The 17,339-nt window shown below is 39.0% G+C and overlaps 2 protein-coding genes across 4 annotated transcripts in view; one reads left to right on the forward strand and one right to left on the reverse strand.

The window, feature by feature from the left end:
• Positions 1-1,106, forward strand: part of ncoa5 (nuclear receptor coactivator 5) — a 34,725-nt gene extending 33,619 nt beyond the window's left edge. For both annotated transcript variants that reach the window (XM_028811860.2, XM_028811861.2), the window contains one exon: positions 74-1,106. In XM_028811860.2, the coding sequence (XP_028667693.1) occupies positions 74-708 (635 nt within the window). In that variant the 3' untranslated portion in view covers positions 709-1,106. The remainder of the gene's footprint in view (positions 1-73) is intronic.
• Positions 1,107-1,609: 503 nt separating this feature from the next.
• Positions 1,610-17,339, reverse strand: part of slc12a5a (solute carrier family 12 member 5a) — a 924,478-nt gene continuing 908,748 nt past the window's right edge. For both annotated transcript variants that reach the window (XM_051932831.1, XM_028811864.2), the window contains exons 24-26: positions 15,457-15,471; positions 14,836-14,969; positions 1,610-13,730 (exon numbers count right to left, since the gene is read on the reverse strand). In XM_051932831.1, coding sequence (XP_051788791.1) covers positions 13,639-13,730; positions 14,836-14,969; positions 15,457-15,471 — 241 coding nt within the window. In that variant the 3' untranslated portion in view covers positions 1,610-13,638. The remainder of the gene's footprint in view (positions 13,731-14,835; positions 14,970-15,456; positions 15,472-17,339) is intronic.

The raw sequence follows: 17,339 nt of genomic DNA on the forward strand, positions 1-17,339 counted from the left end.
ATTTAGCAAAAAGATGTTATTTTTCCTTAGAGGAGTTGATGGTTTTTAAACTTTTATTTTTTTTCCCTTTTAGTGTCTCGTCCTCCTCCTTCATCTACTTCAATGGGAGTATTGGAGCCACCGCCTCCATCTCAAAACATGACCAGTACATCTCATCTGCCCTCGACCCAAAACACTAACCCTCCAAACCCTGCTAACCATCAGCAGGAATTACAGGCAAAGATATTAAGTCTCTTCAATAGTGGCTCTGGTACTTCTGCTGGGGTAGCTGTGGTTCCACCTACTCAAACCCAAGGCTATGGTTCTACTTTGACCAATCCAAATCCAGTACCTACACAAGGTGTTCCTCCACCTACCATAACAAAAATGCCAACTGCTGCTCCTCAAGTTCCTACTATGATGGGGCAAACCATGAACCCGAGGGCAACACTAAGGCCTCCTGCTATTACTCCAGGTGTTCCTCCTTTGTATAATCAGCCTGCAGGTCGAATGGCTGGTCCAGCTGTTGGTGCTGGTGGCCAGAGACCTCCAGCCGTAGGATCTGGGATTAATTTTGATAACCCAAGTGTTCAGAAAGCCCTGGACACTTTAATTCAAAGTGGGCCAGCATTAAATCACATTGTCAACCCTGGTAACACTGCTGGACCTAGGCCCGGGCAGAATATGGGACAGCCAACTGGCATGGGCCATTATCCTCGCCATTATTAAATTTGCATTGATTCAGCCCCACCTGAAAACTGGAACAAATTTGGTTAAAAACATTATCTGGTACTTTTATAGGCTTTGGAAAGATGGTTATGATTTTTTTTTTTTTTTTTTTTTTTTTTTTTTAAATAATCAGTAGGTGGGGACAGGCAGCAAACACCATTATTATCAACACTGTAAATATTTTTTTTAGTCTTGGTGTTTTTGTTTTAATATTTTCCATCCTTGCTGGTAATTTGATTCTCAGTGGCTTTGAATATTCCATTATGCAGTTTTTGTTTTTATATTTAAATGCACAGTCTAGAGTTTAATACTGTTCTTTGAATCCACATTGTATTCCTAAGACCTTTGCAATGAACCATCTTGTTGTTTAACAATTCATTAAAGATTAGTGTTTAATATTCCTGTTTCCTGCCTTCCTTACTGTGTCTCTTGTTTTTCTGGGTTCAGTGGTGTGATAAACTGTTTGCTTATGATCTCACCATTTGGTATGTGTTGGTTGATTAGGTCATCTTTGCCAGAGCAGTCAGCTAGGCCTTCTCATCTTTTTTTTTTTTTTTGAAAGGCATCCTGGAATTCAGTTGTTTAAGCCCTTGGTTTAGCTTTAAGTTTATTGCCAATGGTAGGGAATTGGAAAATTTAAGTTTTCAAGGTTCAATATCCACAGCTGCTACCCTGTTGCTTTAAAGCATATTGAAACAAGGAAGTATTGTTTCTGTCAATTATGTTCACACCATTTGTAGTTTACAAATACTTGTAGCCAAAATATATAACAATGTTTTGGTTTAGGGTTTATTTTTATTGTTCAGTACTTCTGAGTCATTTCTACTTTGCGGATAAGCACTCAGGGTGATGTCTTCTTATCCAAACTTGATAACCACTAATAATAGTGCATAGTCTGTACTATAATAAAATGATTTTTTATTGCATTTTGTGCAGACAAATCTATAAAATGATACAGGAAAACCAGAAGCAATTATTATAGAAGCTTTTGACATGAAAGATAAAACTACTTTTAATATCAATGAACACAATAGAGAATACAGCTTTCTTGTGATATATTCAAGTCACAGACACACAAAAATAAACTGCTAAGCACAAATGTTTATTTACACGTTTCCCACTCCCACCTCTTCCTATTCTGTGTATTGCACACAGCTGAAAACACAAAGAAACACACTACAGATTCTACAGAGTTACTGTGTCTACCTGGGATAACAGAAAAGAGTCCACTGAAAGAGCTGCTTCTAGGCATTTTGATCCATTTTTAAGACTACTGTGAAAGTCATACAAAAGGGCCAAGTGGTTTGTTTTAAGATGGGGGGGGGGGGGGGGGATAAAAGGCTTAGTTAACTAGTAGTGTAGTGTAGTAGTTTAAGTTTTGAGAAGCCTCGAACCCCCATCCCTGGCCCTGTCTGTCTGGGAGTAACAAAGGGCAGGGTTCGTTTCATGAAGCGTGACACTAATTGTAAAGTCACTAGAGAGAGTGAGCGATAGAGTGAGTGAGTGTGAGCAGCACTTGTATTCATACTGGAGTTCTAGGAGGCAGCTTTGGCAGAATATTGCTTAGAACTGCTGCTTCTCTTCACATTCTTAAATACCAGGAAAGCAAATGGTTCATTCTGTTCTTTGCATGTAAATGTGATACATTTTTTAAAGGGTCTGCATATTGTCTGTTTTTAACAAAATATTTTTAAAAAAGTGCAGAGGCTATTGCACGACCTGTAGTCAGTTGCACTTTTGACCATCAATTAATGTTTAATAACTTGTGTACACCCAATGTAACCCATGTAATTCTGTGTGTGTGTATATGTATATAAACGTGTGTGTGTGTATATATTTTTTTTATATATAAACACATACAGACATGGCAGTAGTTTGAGGCAAACTGCATTCGGTAGTCCCAACGGTTCTCAAATTCTGTCATGGGGAACTCACTGTGGCTGCTGGTTTTTGCTCCAACCAGTTTCATAAATAAGTTGTATTATTTTAAGCAACCTCATTCATTTGTTTTTTCCCCCCTCATTCTGCATTCAGAAGTGTGTTTTTTATATTTACAAATGAGCATGTAAAACAATAGGGGAAAAATGTCCATACCTTTTTGTTTTCCTATTAATATGCGTTTTTCTGTGTTGTTTTTATTGTATTTTAGTAGTGACAACAACAAGCAGAATAGACAACTAGCCAAACAAGGCTGAATGGTGGAAGGTTGCAACTGCTTCAACATTAACCCCATTAACATGCTCATTAGAAATAATAGCTTTAATAAACTGAACAGCAGGTAAAGTGCATAATCATAATGGAAAAAATAAATTAAGTTTTTAAAAATAAATAATTGTAATTTAGAATGGAACAGGAATAAATGCTTGGGATGAAAATAAAAATCCCCCACACTTTTGTAATTTCTACATTGACCCCAACGGCTTGCTTAGTTAGGCCAGGAGTTCAATTAAAAACAGAATTTGGTTGGTACAAAAGCCAGAGTTTGAGAACCACTGCATTAGTCTGCTCCCTCAGGTGTACTAAAATGTGTCTGCCTAGTTTACATTTTTAAAACCATCTAAAGCACAAATAAATGGTTAACAGTAAATAATTATAACATTAACACAACAAATTGCATGCAGTTGGGTCGAAAGGACTGTGAGCCATGTTGGATATTCTCTGGAACTCGTCTGAAACATTCACACACCTCCCAGACGCATTGACGCATCTACTTGGAAATAGACATTAAAAGGTAAAACGGGCGGGGTTCTTATAATACACACTAGTCTGCACAGCTAGTTTCATTTAGTTTTTATACATCTAAGTGAGCTTGCATTTTAAAAAAAGGGTTTGGTCACAGTATACCAAGTTGTACAACACCTCTGTTTCTTCCCAAATGCTTGCAGTAATGAGCTCCATCAACTTTGGCAAGTTAAAGGGCCACAGAAAAGAAACTTAGAACTGAGGGGAAAACCCTCAACTGAGAGCTTTTTAGGTGTACAGTGTCCTCAGTGTGTGGTTCAGTACACCTAGGAAGGAGCCTGTGGTGTTGGGGGTCCATGATGAGCGTGAATGGGGTGCTGGATGGGATTGACACCCAAAGCCAGCCATGGAAGCACTAAACCTCAGGAGCTCTCATTAAGGAATGCTGAGGTGTCTGGGGAGCAGCGCCTCTCACTGCTACTTCAAAGGAGTAAATATGGACGGCCAGAAAAGCAGCCTCAGCCAAAATGAGGGTTAAAAGTTGCATAGTTGTGCACAGAACTTGTTTCTTGTATGCTGCAAGCCAGCAGCAAATCAAGATTATTAGCACTCCGCATCTTAAAACATAATAGTGCTGCTTACAAAATCATTTAACGTGTAAAACAAAGAGTGACTTCAAGCATTTAAAATGGGAGCTTCCAGAAAAAAAATCTTGAATGTAAAAATTAGTAAAAGTTGTCAAGTAGTTGAGTACTTTTTATTGGGCACTTCAAAACTGCCTTGGGTTCTGCTCCGGTGGGTGGTGGGGTTTTGTTTCGTTTCGTGTGTTTTGTTTTGTTTTGCTTTTCCTCCATTCCCTTCCTGTTACAATGACTCGCTGCTTTTCAAAGGCTGCAGTTCTGTCTTTTGCATTGTTGTAAATACAAACTCAACGCTGCATTGAGAACAACAATACGGTGGCAGGCCTGAGACGGTGGCAAGTGGACTAAAGCAGGGCATCCTGCTGCTTTCCACTTGATTACGTGGTTTTTTTTTTTTTTTTTTTTTTTTTTTAAATAATGTAGAGTATTAGACAAACACTGCAGATGCAGTCTTCTGATAGGCATGGGGGCAGCCATCTGCACCCCATAAATATTGCACTTTTTCTCCCTTATAAATGCCCTCCTTTTGCTACAATGAATTGTTGTATCATGCAGCATATACAGTAAATACAAAATGTGAATCCGACACCTTCTCTTGTTTGCTAGTCCTGTGCGTGTTGAAACACTTATCCCGATTATCAGAAAGTGAAATATCAAAGGACTGTTGTTTCTGGGATGGGTAGGTGAACATCGGCAAGTCACCGCAATCTACTCTGAGCCCTTGATTAGAAATTGCCTGCGTTTTAAAACTACCACAATTCAGAGCATGGAGAATGATGTGTGCCTTATTAAACAACAAAATAAAATATATAGCGACTTTCAACCTCATCACCCTCTTGCTGCATAGTGGTGCACCTTTCTCAGTGGCTTTCCAGTTAAACACTGGACAGGGTATAAAGAAAGGTGCAGGAAGCCAGTTAAATTTTAAAAATTAAAACAATAAATTAATAAATAGCCTGGCATTCCTAGTGTCTTGTAATATCTGCTTCTTGTTACCATCTCTGAGCGAATTCAGTGCTACTGTTTTTACTCCACGTATCACCTTCACAGAAGCCCTCTGTAAAGTGACACAAGATGGCCACAAATCTTTTCTTTTCCCTTCAGCTGTGAACACTGCCAGGCCAAAAATCCGTACGACTGGACCGTTACTGCAGTGATTAGCACTTGGGGCTTTCGGCTGCCAATAATTTCTTTAACTGGTGCAGTTTGTAGCTTCTCGTCTCATTGCCCACTTAGTTTTATGTTTAACATTGATTTTTATTTTTTTTTATCTGCAAGGAAAAAGTTTATTACGTGTAATAGTAATATGTAAGTACTAAAATATCTTAAGAATACAGCAGGAGAAGTATGCATAGCGTCTACTGCTGTAATCGGGCAGTAGATGTGTGTTTCTGTGGCACACTCTTCTTCTAATAGTTTTTTCTGTTGCTTACGCACGAGTGGCTAGAATGTCAGCCTGATCGACATGCCCACTGTAGGCTACCACAGCACATCCGTTTCCCCTAAAGCGAACATCAGAATTTGCTGTACTGTATTATGAACAGTGCTTCTTTCTGGTCCTTCTGCTTGACTGCAATGATTTTGCCATGAAGCTACTTGCTGAACCTTAACGGGACCAAACTCGCCAGGCATATCACGCCAGTTCGGTTGTGTAGCACCACATGCCTCCATCTCGATGGCCATGTCAGCATTTCATGACCAGTTCATATTGTTGTCACTATCGCTCGCTTCATCTAATGGTTCAGTTTTTAGTTGGTAATAAAACCGGCTTTACAGCTTCTTGTTTGCACGCCATTATGTTTTCGTCGAAGGCTCCACCCTATTCAGAAATGTTGGCAAGTTACCACAGAATGGCAGAATGCATAGAAAAATTCATCAGAATACTGTCCTGCATGATATTTGGACATAATGCTCCATATCATTTCAAAATCGGCTAACCCCGAGTAGAATTTGAGGTTAACCATATTTACATAGATTTCGGCACCCAAGTGATGCCTGGGGTTAATGTGAAGGAAGTTAAACAGACAAATTTGCAGACGTTTCCCGTGGCCGTGGAAAAGATGTTACTGCGTTTCAGAAGGGGCAAATTATTGGCCCGCATCAAGCAAAGAAAACCACTAAAGAGATTGTTGAAATTAATGGAATTGGCTTAAGAACTGTTCCACATATAATTAAAAAACATGGAAGGACAGTGGTGAAACTGTCAGCTTTGCGGTTAGAAAAAAAAATCTTACCGTAAGCGGAGATCGTTAAAGTGTTTGGGGAAGTCGTATCATGAAACCTGACAGGAGCCTCCCAGCTATGCTTAATAGTGAAGAGCATTAACCACACACACAATGTGACGAGGACGGGGACTAAACCTGTTTGAGGCCACAGGATGACCCCTTGTCGGAGCTAATTAGATTAAACAACTCCCAATTACCAGTGAAGGTTGGACTGTGGAGCAATGGAGAAAGGTTGTGGTGTGACGAGTCCCGATTTGACCTATTCTGTAACGGTGGGTGCATCAGAGTAAGGAGGGACTCGTACAAAGAGGTGGAACCGTCATGCATAGTACTCAGTGTACAAGCCCCCGGAGTGGTGGTGTAATGATGGGGGTCTGCTTCAGTTGTTCGGCAATAAAATGAAGTCAGCTGAGTATCTGAATCTCCTGATCAGGTTATCTTCACTGACGACAAAGCCCAATTGAGTGTTTCCGGGAACATAAAGAATCATTTTCAAGATGAGCCTTAACCCTTTTGAAAGTCTTTGGGATAGGATGGAGAAAACTTTATGGTGTGATTGAAAAGATCTCGGAGAAAAACGAAGGCAAATCTGGATGAGCTCGTCAAAACAAAGCTATGACAAAAGTGTGCCGTAATCAAATCTCGATGGTCCAATAAGAAAAGAGTTTTTTTTTTTTTTTTGTCCAGGCAGTGTACTTAATGCTTTACTAAAGCTTTAATGTAATTGACAAATATATCATCAATAAGCTAAGTGGTAGCAGAAGCAGAACAAGACAGACCACCCATCCCAGAAAATAATTGGGTCCTACCGCTGTGTAACAGAATCATCGTACATTTGGTGAAGGATTCATTGATCTCTCACTCCACATGACTAAAGGCCAAATAAATGGCAGTCTTGTGTATGCGAAGCCCCCAAGCTGTTGTGGATTGCTGTGTGCAGGCACGGGTCTCTGACGGTTGTGCCCGGGATGTCCGCTAGGTAGCCATTAGCAGTGCTAACAGAGGATTGCTGCGCGATTAGGTGACGAGGGCATCATCTCTTCACACACACCCCTCACTTTCAGACTGCAGTGTCCGAGTCGATTCCCCTCAAGTGATACATAGTGCAGAAGACCCTTTCTCATTTTCTTTTGTATGCTTAGTCTCTTTCTTATATGTGTATATATTTTATATATCTATATCTATATATATATATATATAGTACATTTGAAAATACAATACAAACAAATCTATATAGATTAGCAGCATTCTCAACTCAAAAAGTTTAAAAATTCTCTTTTGTGTCATATGCAACAATATTTGTTTTACATAGAGTTAAAAACATAGATAACACATTTATTACCTGCTCTACAAACAATATTTTTTCTTTTAGAAAAAAAAGCTCTTCATTTTGAACTGCCAAACCACACAATGCAGAAGATATTCTTTAAAAAAGCGAACACTTCTCCATTGAGACTCAAAGAGAACACCTCCAAATTCCGCCAGGTCTTGCTCTCTGATCTCTTTCCAGGATTAAATCTCTTGATCGAAATGCATGAAGTAAATATTGCACGGAATCGGTGATCACAACAATTCGCGCTGGTTTACTTACATTTGATTGCTTTGTATTTTTGGCAGCAGATGAGATCTTCAATATAATAAATTACTACTCTTTCAAACACGAGTTCCTCTACAACTTTTATAATAAATTCTGAGGCTCATACGTTAATAAAAAAGTACTTTTTCATGCATCAAAATAATAAACTACAGAGCATACATGAAACCGTAACACAGTAAAAGGAGTACTTTCGTTTTTAAAATACATTTGTAAACTCTTATTTATATTGTACAAAGAGAAGAGTATTTATATTTCATTATTTGGCAACAGGTTACTGACACGTAAAGGGATTTCTTCTTCGAGCCTAAAGAACGTTTCCCCCAAATGGATCCATCGCTTTGAAAGCATGGCCCATTGATACTTTGCTACAAACGGATAGCAGGAAAGTGTGCAGCTATTAGAGAATGGAGGCCACAGACGATTTGGAATTCACTTCGGCACAGTGAGCGGAGTGTTTTGCACTCTTCATACGATACAAACATTTTGAGCATGCTGACGGACTGTCCTCAAGATGATGGCACAATATTACTCTGAGCCTAGTAGATTTTTACTTTAATGCAATGTGTCTAAAAAAATAAATGTTTATATGGCTTATGAAATTTTAACACGAGAAATTAGATTAATGTCTAAGAATCAAACCGCACTTGCAACGTAGACATCAGCACGACGTCTGTCCTGCTGAGCCCAATGTTTGTGCAGGAACATCTATAGTCATCAAAAATAATTTCTCACTTGATTCATCATATTTTTCTTTTCGTTATTCAATTCCTAACTCTGTGTTGGATGAACAAAACCGTGTGATTATGTATTAGGATAAGCTGCAACTGCACGGCATTACACGGTCCTCTTCAGTTTTAAATACTAAATGACCAAAACTGAATGGGGCAGCACGTCAAGGCCTCGCTTGGGTGAATTCTGCATCTCCCTCCAAGTCCACATGCGTGTTTGATCAGTTTGTGACTTGAACTCAGCGTCACATGACTTTAAGTGCACTCAGAAATGTGCTGGTTTGTTCGCCAGGAGTGGTTTGGTCCCAGCTTTGTCCTGATGCTGCTGGAATGAGCAGCTCCCTACTGAGCCAACATGCATTCATATATTACCATTTGTATTTATTTATGTACCAAATGTAGTCCCTATATATTCGTTCATATTCTGATTGCCATACCTTTGCAGTTTAGAGTTTAACACTCATCTAAACCCCTGTATGTTCTGCTGGCTTTAAACAACCACTAGTGAGTCTCCGGTGAAATTATTTGGGACAGCCATGTCATCTGTCAGTGACAGTTTCTTTAATCCATAGCTTTGCTGCCCCAAAAAGATGAAAAGCTGCTAATTGGCAAATAACAAGAAATCAGTAAATTCATTCACATCGCTGTGTCTAGAGTCATGAGAATCAGACTCAATTTAACATACAAAGATATGTAGGAACCAAATATCTTCACTGTCACAGCAAACGTACTGTAAATCATACAAGCAATAAAGTCTGAGACCTGGACCTGAGACCTGCAGTGCTCTCTTCATTAGCAGGAAAGCCTTGCACTCGGATCATTAAACATTTGCCACTACTGGAGGATTTCAGCTTTGTGCAGTATTTACATACCTCCATCTTTCACTGAGAGGAGGTTGCCAACCTCCAGCAAAGAAGAACCCTGTCCTACACTGAAGCAGCAGAGCTCAATTTTACCAACTTTGTGGGATACTTTTTGCAATAAAGCAGTTCAAGTCTTGGAAAACATGTCTTTTCTCATTTCTTTGGTGCAAAGCTACCTGGTCAACCAACAAATGACATGGAATGATCCTAGATGGTATACTTATATCATGTCATTGTAGTGCTTCCCAACCTTTTTCCTGCAGTGGCACACTTTTTGAAACCAAAAACATCTCAAGACATCTCAAGGCACAACACTATTGTACTAACCACAAACACATATATAGTATATCTCATGTACTTGCTCAACTGTCCAAAGGGGCAAGGGTACCAGAGAAGCCAGCAGAAAAAAAGACACAACACTTACTGAGCACTTTGGGCACATCCCCAGCTGCTTCGTCCCTTTGACCTCTCATATGCCCACTATCCACCAGCCCTGTGCAATTTGCAGGCGACCACACAGCCCTGAGGCGCGTCTGAAGTGCTCTAACATGGTGATTGTGGAGCTGCTTTTATGCCAGCTTCTCCAGGCTGTCCTATCCTCTTCAGACAGGTCTCGAGCACCTGAGGAGCTTGACCCTCTCAGGTTTAGACCCATGTGCACACACTATAAACTCCATGGCTCACCTGGGTAGCTTTGAGGGTACACCTCTGTGCTGTGGCACAATACTTGAAAAACATGGTGTTATACTATTGGTTCCTAGTCTTCTATCACTGTCAGGCAAGCTACGTTTGATCAGAACGTTCATCTATATCAGAACCTATCATCCATAACTTTCCAGCGGAATGGCACGGGGGTGTTGTCAAAGTGCTTTCATAGCTTAAATACATGGCTCAGGGGCAGCAAATCACAGTGCTTTACACAGCTGCTGTCAATACCGTGGAGAGCTACATGTTAATTCTTTCATCTTTTTGGTGATGCTCTCTTTTAACCAACCATCAGAAGCAACTATCATTCCCTTGATCTGAAAAACACAATACTGTGTCTGGAGCATGCTAGTAGACCCTTTGGAAACATAAGTGCAACGTTTCAAGGTGCAGATTCATTTTAGATCTGCTTGCCATATTTAGTGGAGGTGATGGGAGGTCTGTTATCAGTTTCCCATCATCTAGTGCTGCCAATTCATGCATAGCACAAAAAGGACTCTGGAAAGGGTACAAATACTGAACTTACCAACGTCATTTCCTTATTTCTTGCTTTATTAAAAAAGCAGTGGGACTTAGGTGAACACAGAACACTGATCAAAAAAACAACAATTACTTGTTTGTCAATGTAAGCCCTTCTTCATCAGCTGCTCTTATGAATTTTAACCCATGTCGACTAAAGGCCTTCACCTGCTTGCTTATTATCTGTACTTTTAAAATGGGTTGAAGTCAACGCCTTTCGTTTCACATCGTTTGTTTGGAAACTTTCTTATCCTAACACTACCTCAATAACTAAGATATGCTTCGTTTAATTCAACTGATTTCATCATAGTCTGGGCTCTTTAAAACTAAGCCGAGAATCAAAAAATTGCAATCAAGTAGAACGTGCTTCATATGTGTAAAGACGTACAGTACATTCACCTAATGAACCATGAAATGTATGAATCATGTAATAATCACTGTGTGATGGCAATTAAACAAACAGTAATCATAAAAGGAAAGATCAGAACTTACAGAATCAAGACTTTTTGTGTTTCAAAAGTCAAAATTAAGCCAGAGTGTAAACCACTGGCCTGTTTTTGTCTCCAAGCTCACCAATCTGAAAATGCACTTGCCGAAGTAGTATGTCTCTACTGTCAGCTGGCTAGTCTTTCACCAGCTGTGTCCAGTGTTGGGGTGGCTGGGGCCTCTCAAACATTTCTGTTCTACCGTCCCAAGCAGGCCCATCCATCAAAGGGGCTTACGTTCCTCATGAATGTAGCAGACAAATGTGGTTCTGTTCCCCTTTGCTCAAACTTTCTCCTGTTATTTCTGCTCTGCCCCAGGTAGTCTTCAATCTGTGCAATACCTTCTTCTTCTTAAAAATAAATAAATAAAATAAAAAAGCACACATAAGCCCACTTAATGCCCCCCCTCCCCCAGAACCTACAATGCTGACAGAACAAAATTACTTGATGGAGGACCACGTGATGGACTTAAAAGTGGACATGACCAAGTGCCAACCTGCTGCTCACCTGCACCTATAACTTTCTGTCTGGGGCTCTGCTGAGCATTGAAAGTCTTGCATTTTAAAAAAAAATTATATATATATATATATATATATATATATATATATATATATATATGTATGTCTATTAGATTTAAGAAAATAATAATAGTAGTAATTTACTATCTTACAAAAGTTAGCTACTTCACAGTTTTTTTTGTATTGAAATATTTCTTGGAGTCACTGTGTTTAGATATTGCAATTCTGAGACACACACTGACAAGTACTGCACCGATTGGAACAGACGCTGTGCCATCTTCTTGCTGTCTAAATATTCATATTTTTTTAATTCAAAATATTCCTTCTAAATAGTTTAACTTTCTTTCTTTGAACTGTATTTACAAACATTTGTACTTTGTTTAATGAAAACTGGCAAACAAACACAGATGCTAAAAATCTGGCACCAAGCCACAGGACATGACCTGCAGGCCAGACATGCAGCAGCTTCCTGTGGTAATATTAAAGTGTTTTTATTGGCTACAATAGATATCTTACAATGTGGAGAGTGAAAACGACTCCTCTAATCTTCAGGAACACATCAGTAAATGAAATGTGAAGCTGTACTTCCGTGTTGCCTAATAAGTTAGAAGTGGCCAATGTGTTGAAGTGCCTGTGTGAATATACATGGTCTGAAATCCACTCCTGTCTACTAGGTTCAATATTCTAAGCATATTTAGAGAAAGTCACCCCTGTTTGTTAGGAGAATATTTTGTAATATCCAATGAAAGCTGTCTGGAACTCATTTTGCTGGTCTATCATTTCCTTTTCAGTTTTAGACTTCCTAATTAGGGAGGTCCTTTGGATTCCAATATTACCTCCACCAGTCTGACATTTAACTGGACAGGGCAATGACGACCACCTACAGTAAGTTGTAAGACCCATACCTGCTTTCATGACGTATATATTAGGTGGGCTACTTAAGGTAGGAGCTCCAAACTTGGGAACATGGCACAAGTACAGTTTGTAATTAATTTCAGTCAACTAAAGAATATGTTTTGACGTAATGCACTAAAAAGAGAACATAAATAAGAGAACTATCTCAGCCATCTTTTCTGATTACTAGTATTATAAATGGTCAGTATAAGAATCTTTTACACTCTCCTAATGTATATGTAATTATTACCGATCTGTGTGATTTGACACTTATCTTTCACCCACGTGTGAGTGTGTGTGAAAGATAAATAAGTATAAATATCTATATTCTTTATATGTGTGTATGTATATATAATGCTATTTAAACTTTACATTAAGATCTTTAAAAGGTTTTCAATGCTCAGGGTCTACATTTTCATGTTTTTCATGCTTTATATATGCACCCAATTTTTACATCTCACCTTAGACAATTAAAAAAAATGACAAGTATTTTTTTTTCTTTTTTCAAACCATGCACTTTCCCCCTATATATGTAGCTTCACAGTTCAAGGATTTTAGCCTTGACTTCTCTGAAAAGCCATTTTCCCAGAAAGCAGCTTTGCCCCACATTCATCAGTCTTTCAGAAGAGCCTACACGTGTTCAAATGCAGTGGCAGGTAAAAAGCAGGTTGGCTTGTCACAAAGTTTGACAAAATCGCATTCAAATTCACATAATAATCAGAACACCAGAAATGTGTGCCTCCAGCCAATACAGGTGTGGTGAATAACAAACAAAACCAGCTTTCCCATCTGTGTTAAAGGTTCTAATAGATGGTTTGAAGCTTGCATGAAATATTTAAATGTCTGCAGGCGCCAAGTAAATATAACCTGTACTTGAGTGGCTGGACAACAAGGGTACGTAGAGCTTGCATTTTTTTTTCTTGTTGCTGTCAAATGACAAATGATGGTGGAGCTGATATCACCACCATTTGATCAGAAAAGGGTAGGGTGGTATGGGTCTGTTCCTTCTATACAAGGCGCCGAGGACGGTTCAGTCATTTGCAAATAATCTGATGGAAGCCAAGCTGGGGATCTCAAGAGTAGATGGTGATAACCTCCCGGCCTCCTCCACGCACCAGCAGAACCCGATTGAGGCCTTCAGTGAGTACCTCCAGAAACTCCATATCTGCAAGGAAAACATGTTAAGAAGCACAATAGCAATTATGGTCTGGCAGAGAGGAATCTAATGCAACTTCTACAATGTGCTTAGCTCTTCGAGAAAAAAACTCATAACTCACATAAACCAGCCATTTGAGATTTCCCTAAATAAGACCAATTTGTTTTTAACTGCATATGTTACCATAGGAAGATGGCTGGGTATGTGAGGGACTGGAGGGCAGCTTTTCTACACACGGTTATTTTTGGTTTATTTGGAAAAAAAAAAAAAACATAAAAATATTCTGCTGGACAGGGGTTGAGTATCACATCATGACATCCCAATGAAGATTGTGCAGTTACAAGTTGCAACAAGATCATTTTGAGTTTGTTTTTTGGAATTTTTTGGAGTATGGCAAGATATGTCGCCATCTTAAGTAGAGCTAAGAGTTGCAGGTTATGTACTCAACCGCAGACATTGCTACCATCAAGAACATGGCTGCAACCATGCAAAGAAAGCGGCAGTGACTACAAGAGAAACAAATACAAAACAGTACTGTGACGACATCAACAAAATAATGCTAAATTTAGTAACAGTAGATAAAGCAATACTCAACAAACAAATTGATACAGAAATAATTTCAGTGACATCTAAAACCTGATTCACAACGGTGTTCCTCCAAACAGGTGAATGGCAGTATGAGCAAATCAATTACACAACCACCAGTCACTAATGGCAATGTCTTTCTAACAACATATACTGCTCTGCTGCATGGGATATCAGCAAAAAAGAAAACAAAATCACTGCCTACTGTCATTCTGAGTCATATTTACCAGTCTTGTGTAATAACTGACCACTGTCAGTTTCATGAAAAGGTGAGATGAGTTTTATTAAACGTTTGAAATTCGTCATTGTCTGTTTAGTTTGAATGTGACTGCTCCACTGCTATAGACAGTCACTATTCCTTTAAGATGAATGTATGTGAATACACATTGTATGCTGTTCTGGCTTATCATATGAAAAGCTAAAAAGAAATACTCATGGCTTTCATTGCCTTTAACAAATTTCAGATATTAAGACATTGCAGAAAACCTCCCCACTGACACTGTGCAGAACATAACTGTTCAAAGGATACAGTTCTCATCTCCTGTCCTGTTCTTCGGTGGTCCTGGCATATTCAGAAGTACCAGCTTTGCATCCTGGGACTTTTTCATTATAACTTCATTTAGCTTAAGAGCAGTATGCATTCGTCGAACATTAGATTGGTTCCTGCAGTCAGGGAAAAAAAATTATTTTTCTTACATTGGAAGAATTATAGTTTTGATAATTCATCATGGTATAAGTGCTTAAGAAAATTAAGAAATGAGGAGACGAGTCCATCTGGACCATTTGGACCAGTCTCATCTCATCATTTTATTAAAATAAGGTGGAGTATTCACTTGAATAAAATACAAGTTTACTGGGGTTTCCATCAATTTCTGTGCAAAGACATGTTGTCTTATATACACTTTCATTTTTGTTCTCAAACAAACTAAAACTGACAGTTGCAACTGAGTTAGCATTTAGGAGCAACATGTGACACAAACTCCAAGGTACCCAGTCACCCACCAACTACATCTCTTCTCTGTTTTCATTAATATCATAAGGCACACCACATGTTTATGATCAAGATTCTTTTTTCTCCTCTGAGAAATTCCCAGTAATCTACACATGCAGAGATGCTGGTTCCCAATAACTTAAATTAAGGAACACTTACAGGGACTCCCATTCACTGCAGCAGAAAAAGAAGATAAGGAGAAAAAAAAAATTGTTATGAAATCATTTTAGAACAAATATCGTACCCCACTCTTCTGCCTCATCCAACCCAAATCAGTGCATAAATTTACAGAAAATAATTGCATGATCAGCCAAATAACTACGTATAAATTAATAAAACATGAAAGGTGACTCATGGACTGGTAACTTCTTGTTTTGAAATGCAAAAAAGAATTTCATGTAACATACATTTTCAGGCAGTTTATGTTACATAGATAGATCTATAGTGACATTTATATCTAGTCATCTACATTACCTGTTCAAAGTACAAAGACAATTCTAATCCACACCATACAATATCAGAATGGCTAAAGAAATATAGTTTTAGTATGGCCACACTGTTGTGATGTGAAATTTTGCATACAAGTTGATAAAAATTTTGTATGTCTTTATTTGTAACTTAGACAAAGCAAATGTAATATTAGTGTTACATTATAGATAGTAACAACAATGGTTTGATGGTTTAAGAACTCCTTTCCCCCTTTTAGGAATGAGTCTCTTTGTAATTTTACAACAGGGATGGGAGAAGTGCCTCAAATAAGTTTGGCCAATATTTCTCTGCTAAAGTCTCTCAATCAACCCCCATAAGAAAGCCAGGCTGCCTAACTGCCAAGCTTTACCTTAACACATAGTTTGGAGGGCATGTGTGAAGTATGGCTGTTTGGGACTGGCTTGTATCAGAAGCCATTAAGTACCATGATGTCCTATTGGCTCTAGGGGTTGGACAGAAAACTTACACATTTGCTTGCTTTACCTCACTCTCTCTCTCTCTCTTACCAAACTGATGAAAGACCACCTCACATACCATGAACTGAAAAGGACAACACAATGAAGAGCACAGCTCGGCAGCCATATTGAGACAGGCATGCAGCCTGTTCTAAAGAAAGCTGACCACCAATGATGCCTCAGCTAGAGACATTTTTAAGTAACTAGCAAGTCTATGTGCCACCTGAAACTACACATCACCATTTATCAGGATGTATGGTTGTTAATATTCAAATGTACTTTGCATATTGTTATTATTTATTAATATTACCAATGATACATTATTTAAAGTGTAACTTAACTTCTGCTTGTCTTTTACTACACCTAATTGTCTGAGGTTGTAAATGTAGAAGGGAAGGTGGGGAGAAGTTATATGGTACAATGCCTTATAAACTGTGGTAAGTCTGGGAGATTTGAGGCATTCTGTAAAGGCTACAAAATAATAATACAAAAGAGGAAAGTAGAGTAATATATTACTCTACCAAAACAAAATACACACCAAAGTCTCCAACTAAATATGACATGGTGATATAGTAGCAAGCAGTGTTTGGTAAAAAATTTTCAAATGTCATTAGGTTGAAGTAGCTTAACAGTGGGCAGTGGGTTGCCATTCCTTCAAAGCACTGTGAGACTGATAACAGTAATTACTACTAAAGTTTGGCAACCAGCTACTAAGTCCAATAGTGCAATCACTTTTTACATAATACATTGTGAATTGCATAACTTTGCTTAATAGGTAAAGGAAATATGATTTGTGTTATTTGTTGACTCGGGGTGTGTTATATTCAATACTAGGTTTTATCCATCCATCCATCCATTGTCTCCCGCTTATCCGAGGTCGGGTCGCGGGGGCAGCAGCTTGAGCAGAGATGCCCAGACTTCCCTCTCCCCGGCCACTTCTTCTAGCTCTTCCGGGAGAATCCCAAGGCGTTCCCAGGCCAGTCGAGAGACATAGTCCCTCCAGCGTGTCCTGGGTCTTCCCCGGGGCCTCCTCCCGGTTGGACGTGCCTGGAACACCTCACCAGGGAGGCGTCCAGGAGGCATCCTGATCAGATGCCC

The sequence above is a fragment of the Erpetoichthys calabaricus genome, chromosome 10, assembly GCF_900747795.2.
Source record: "Erpetoichthys calabaricus chromosome 10, fErpCal1.3, whole genome shotgun sequence".
Lineage (NCBI taxonomy): Eukaryota > Metazoa > Chordata > Cladistia > Polypteriformes > Polypteridae > Erpetoichthys > Erpetoichthys calabaricus.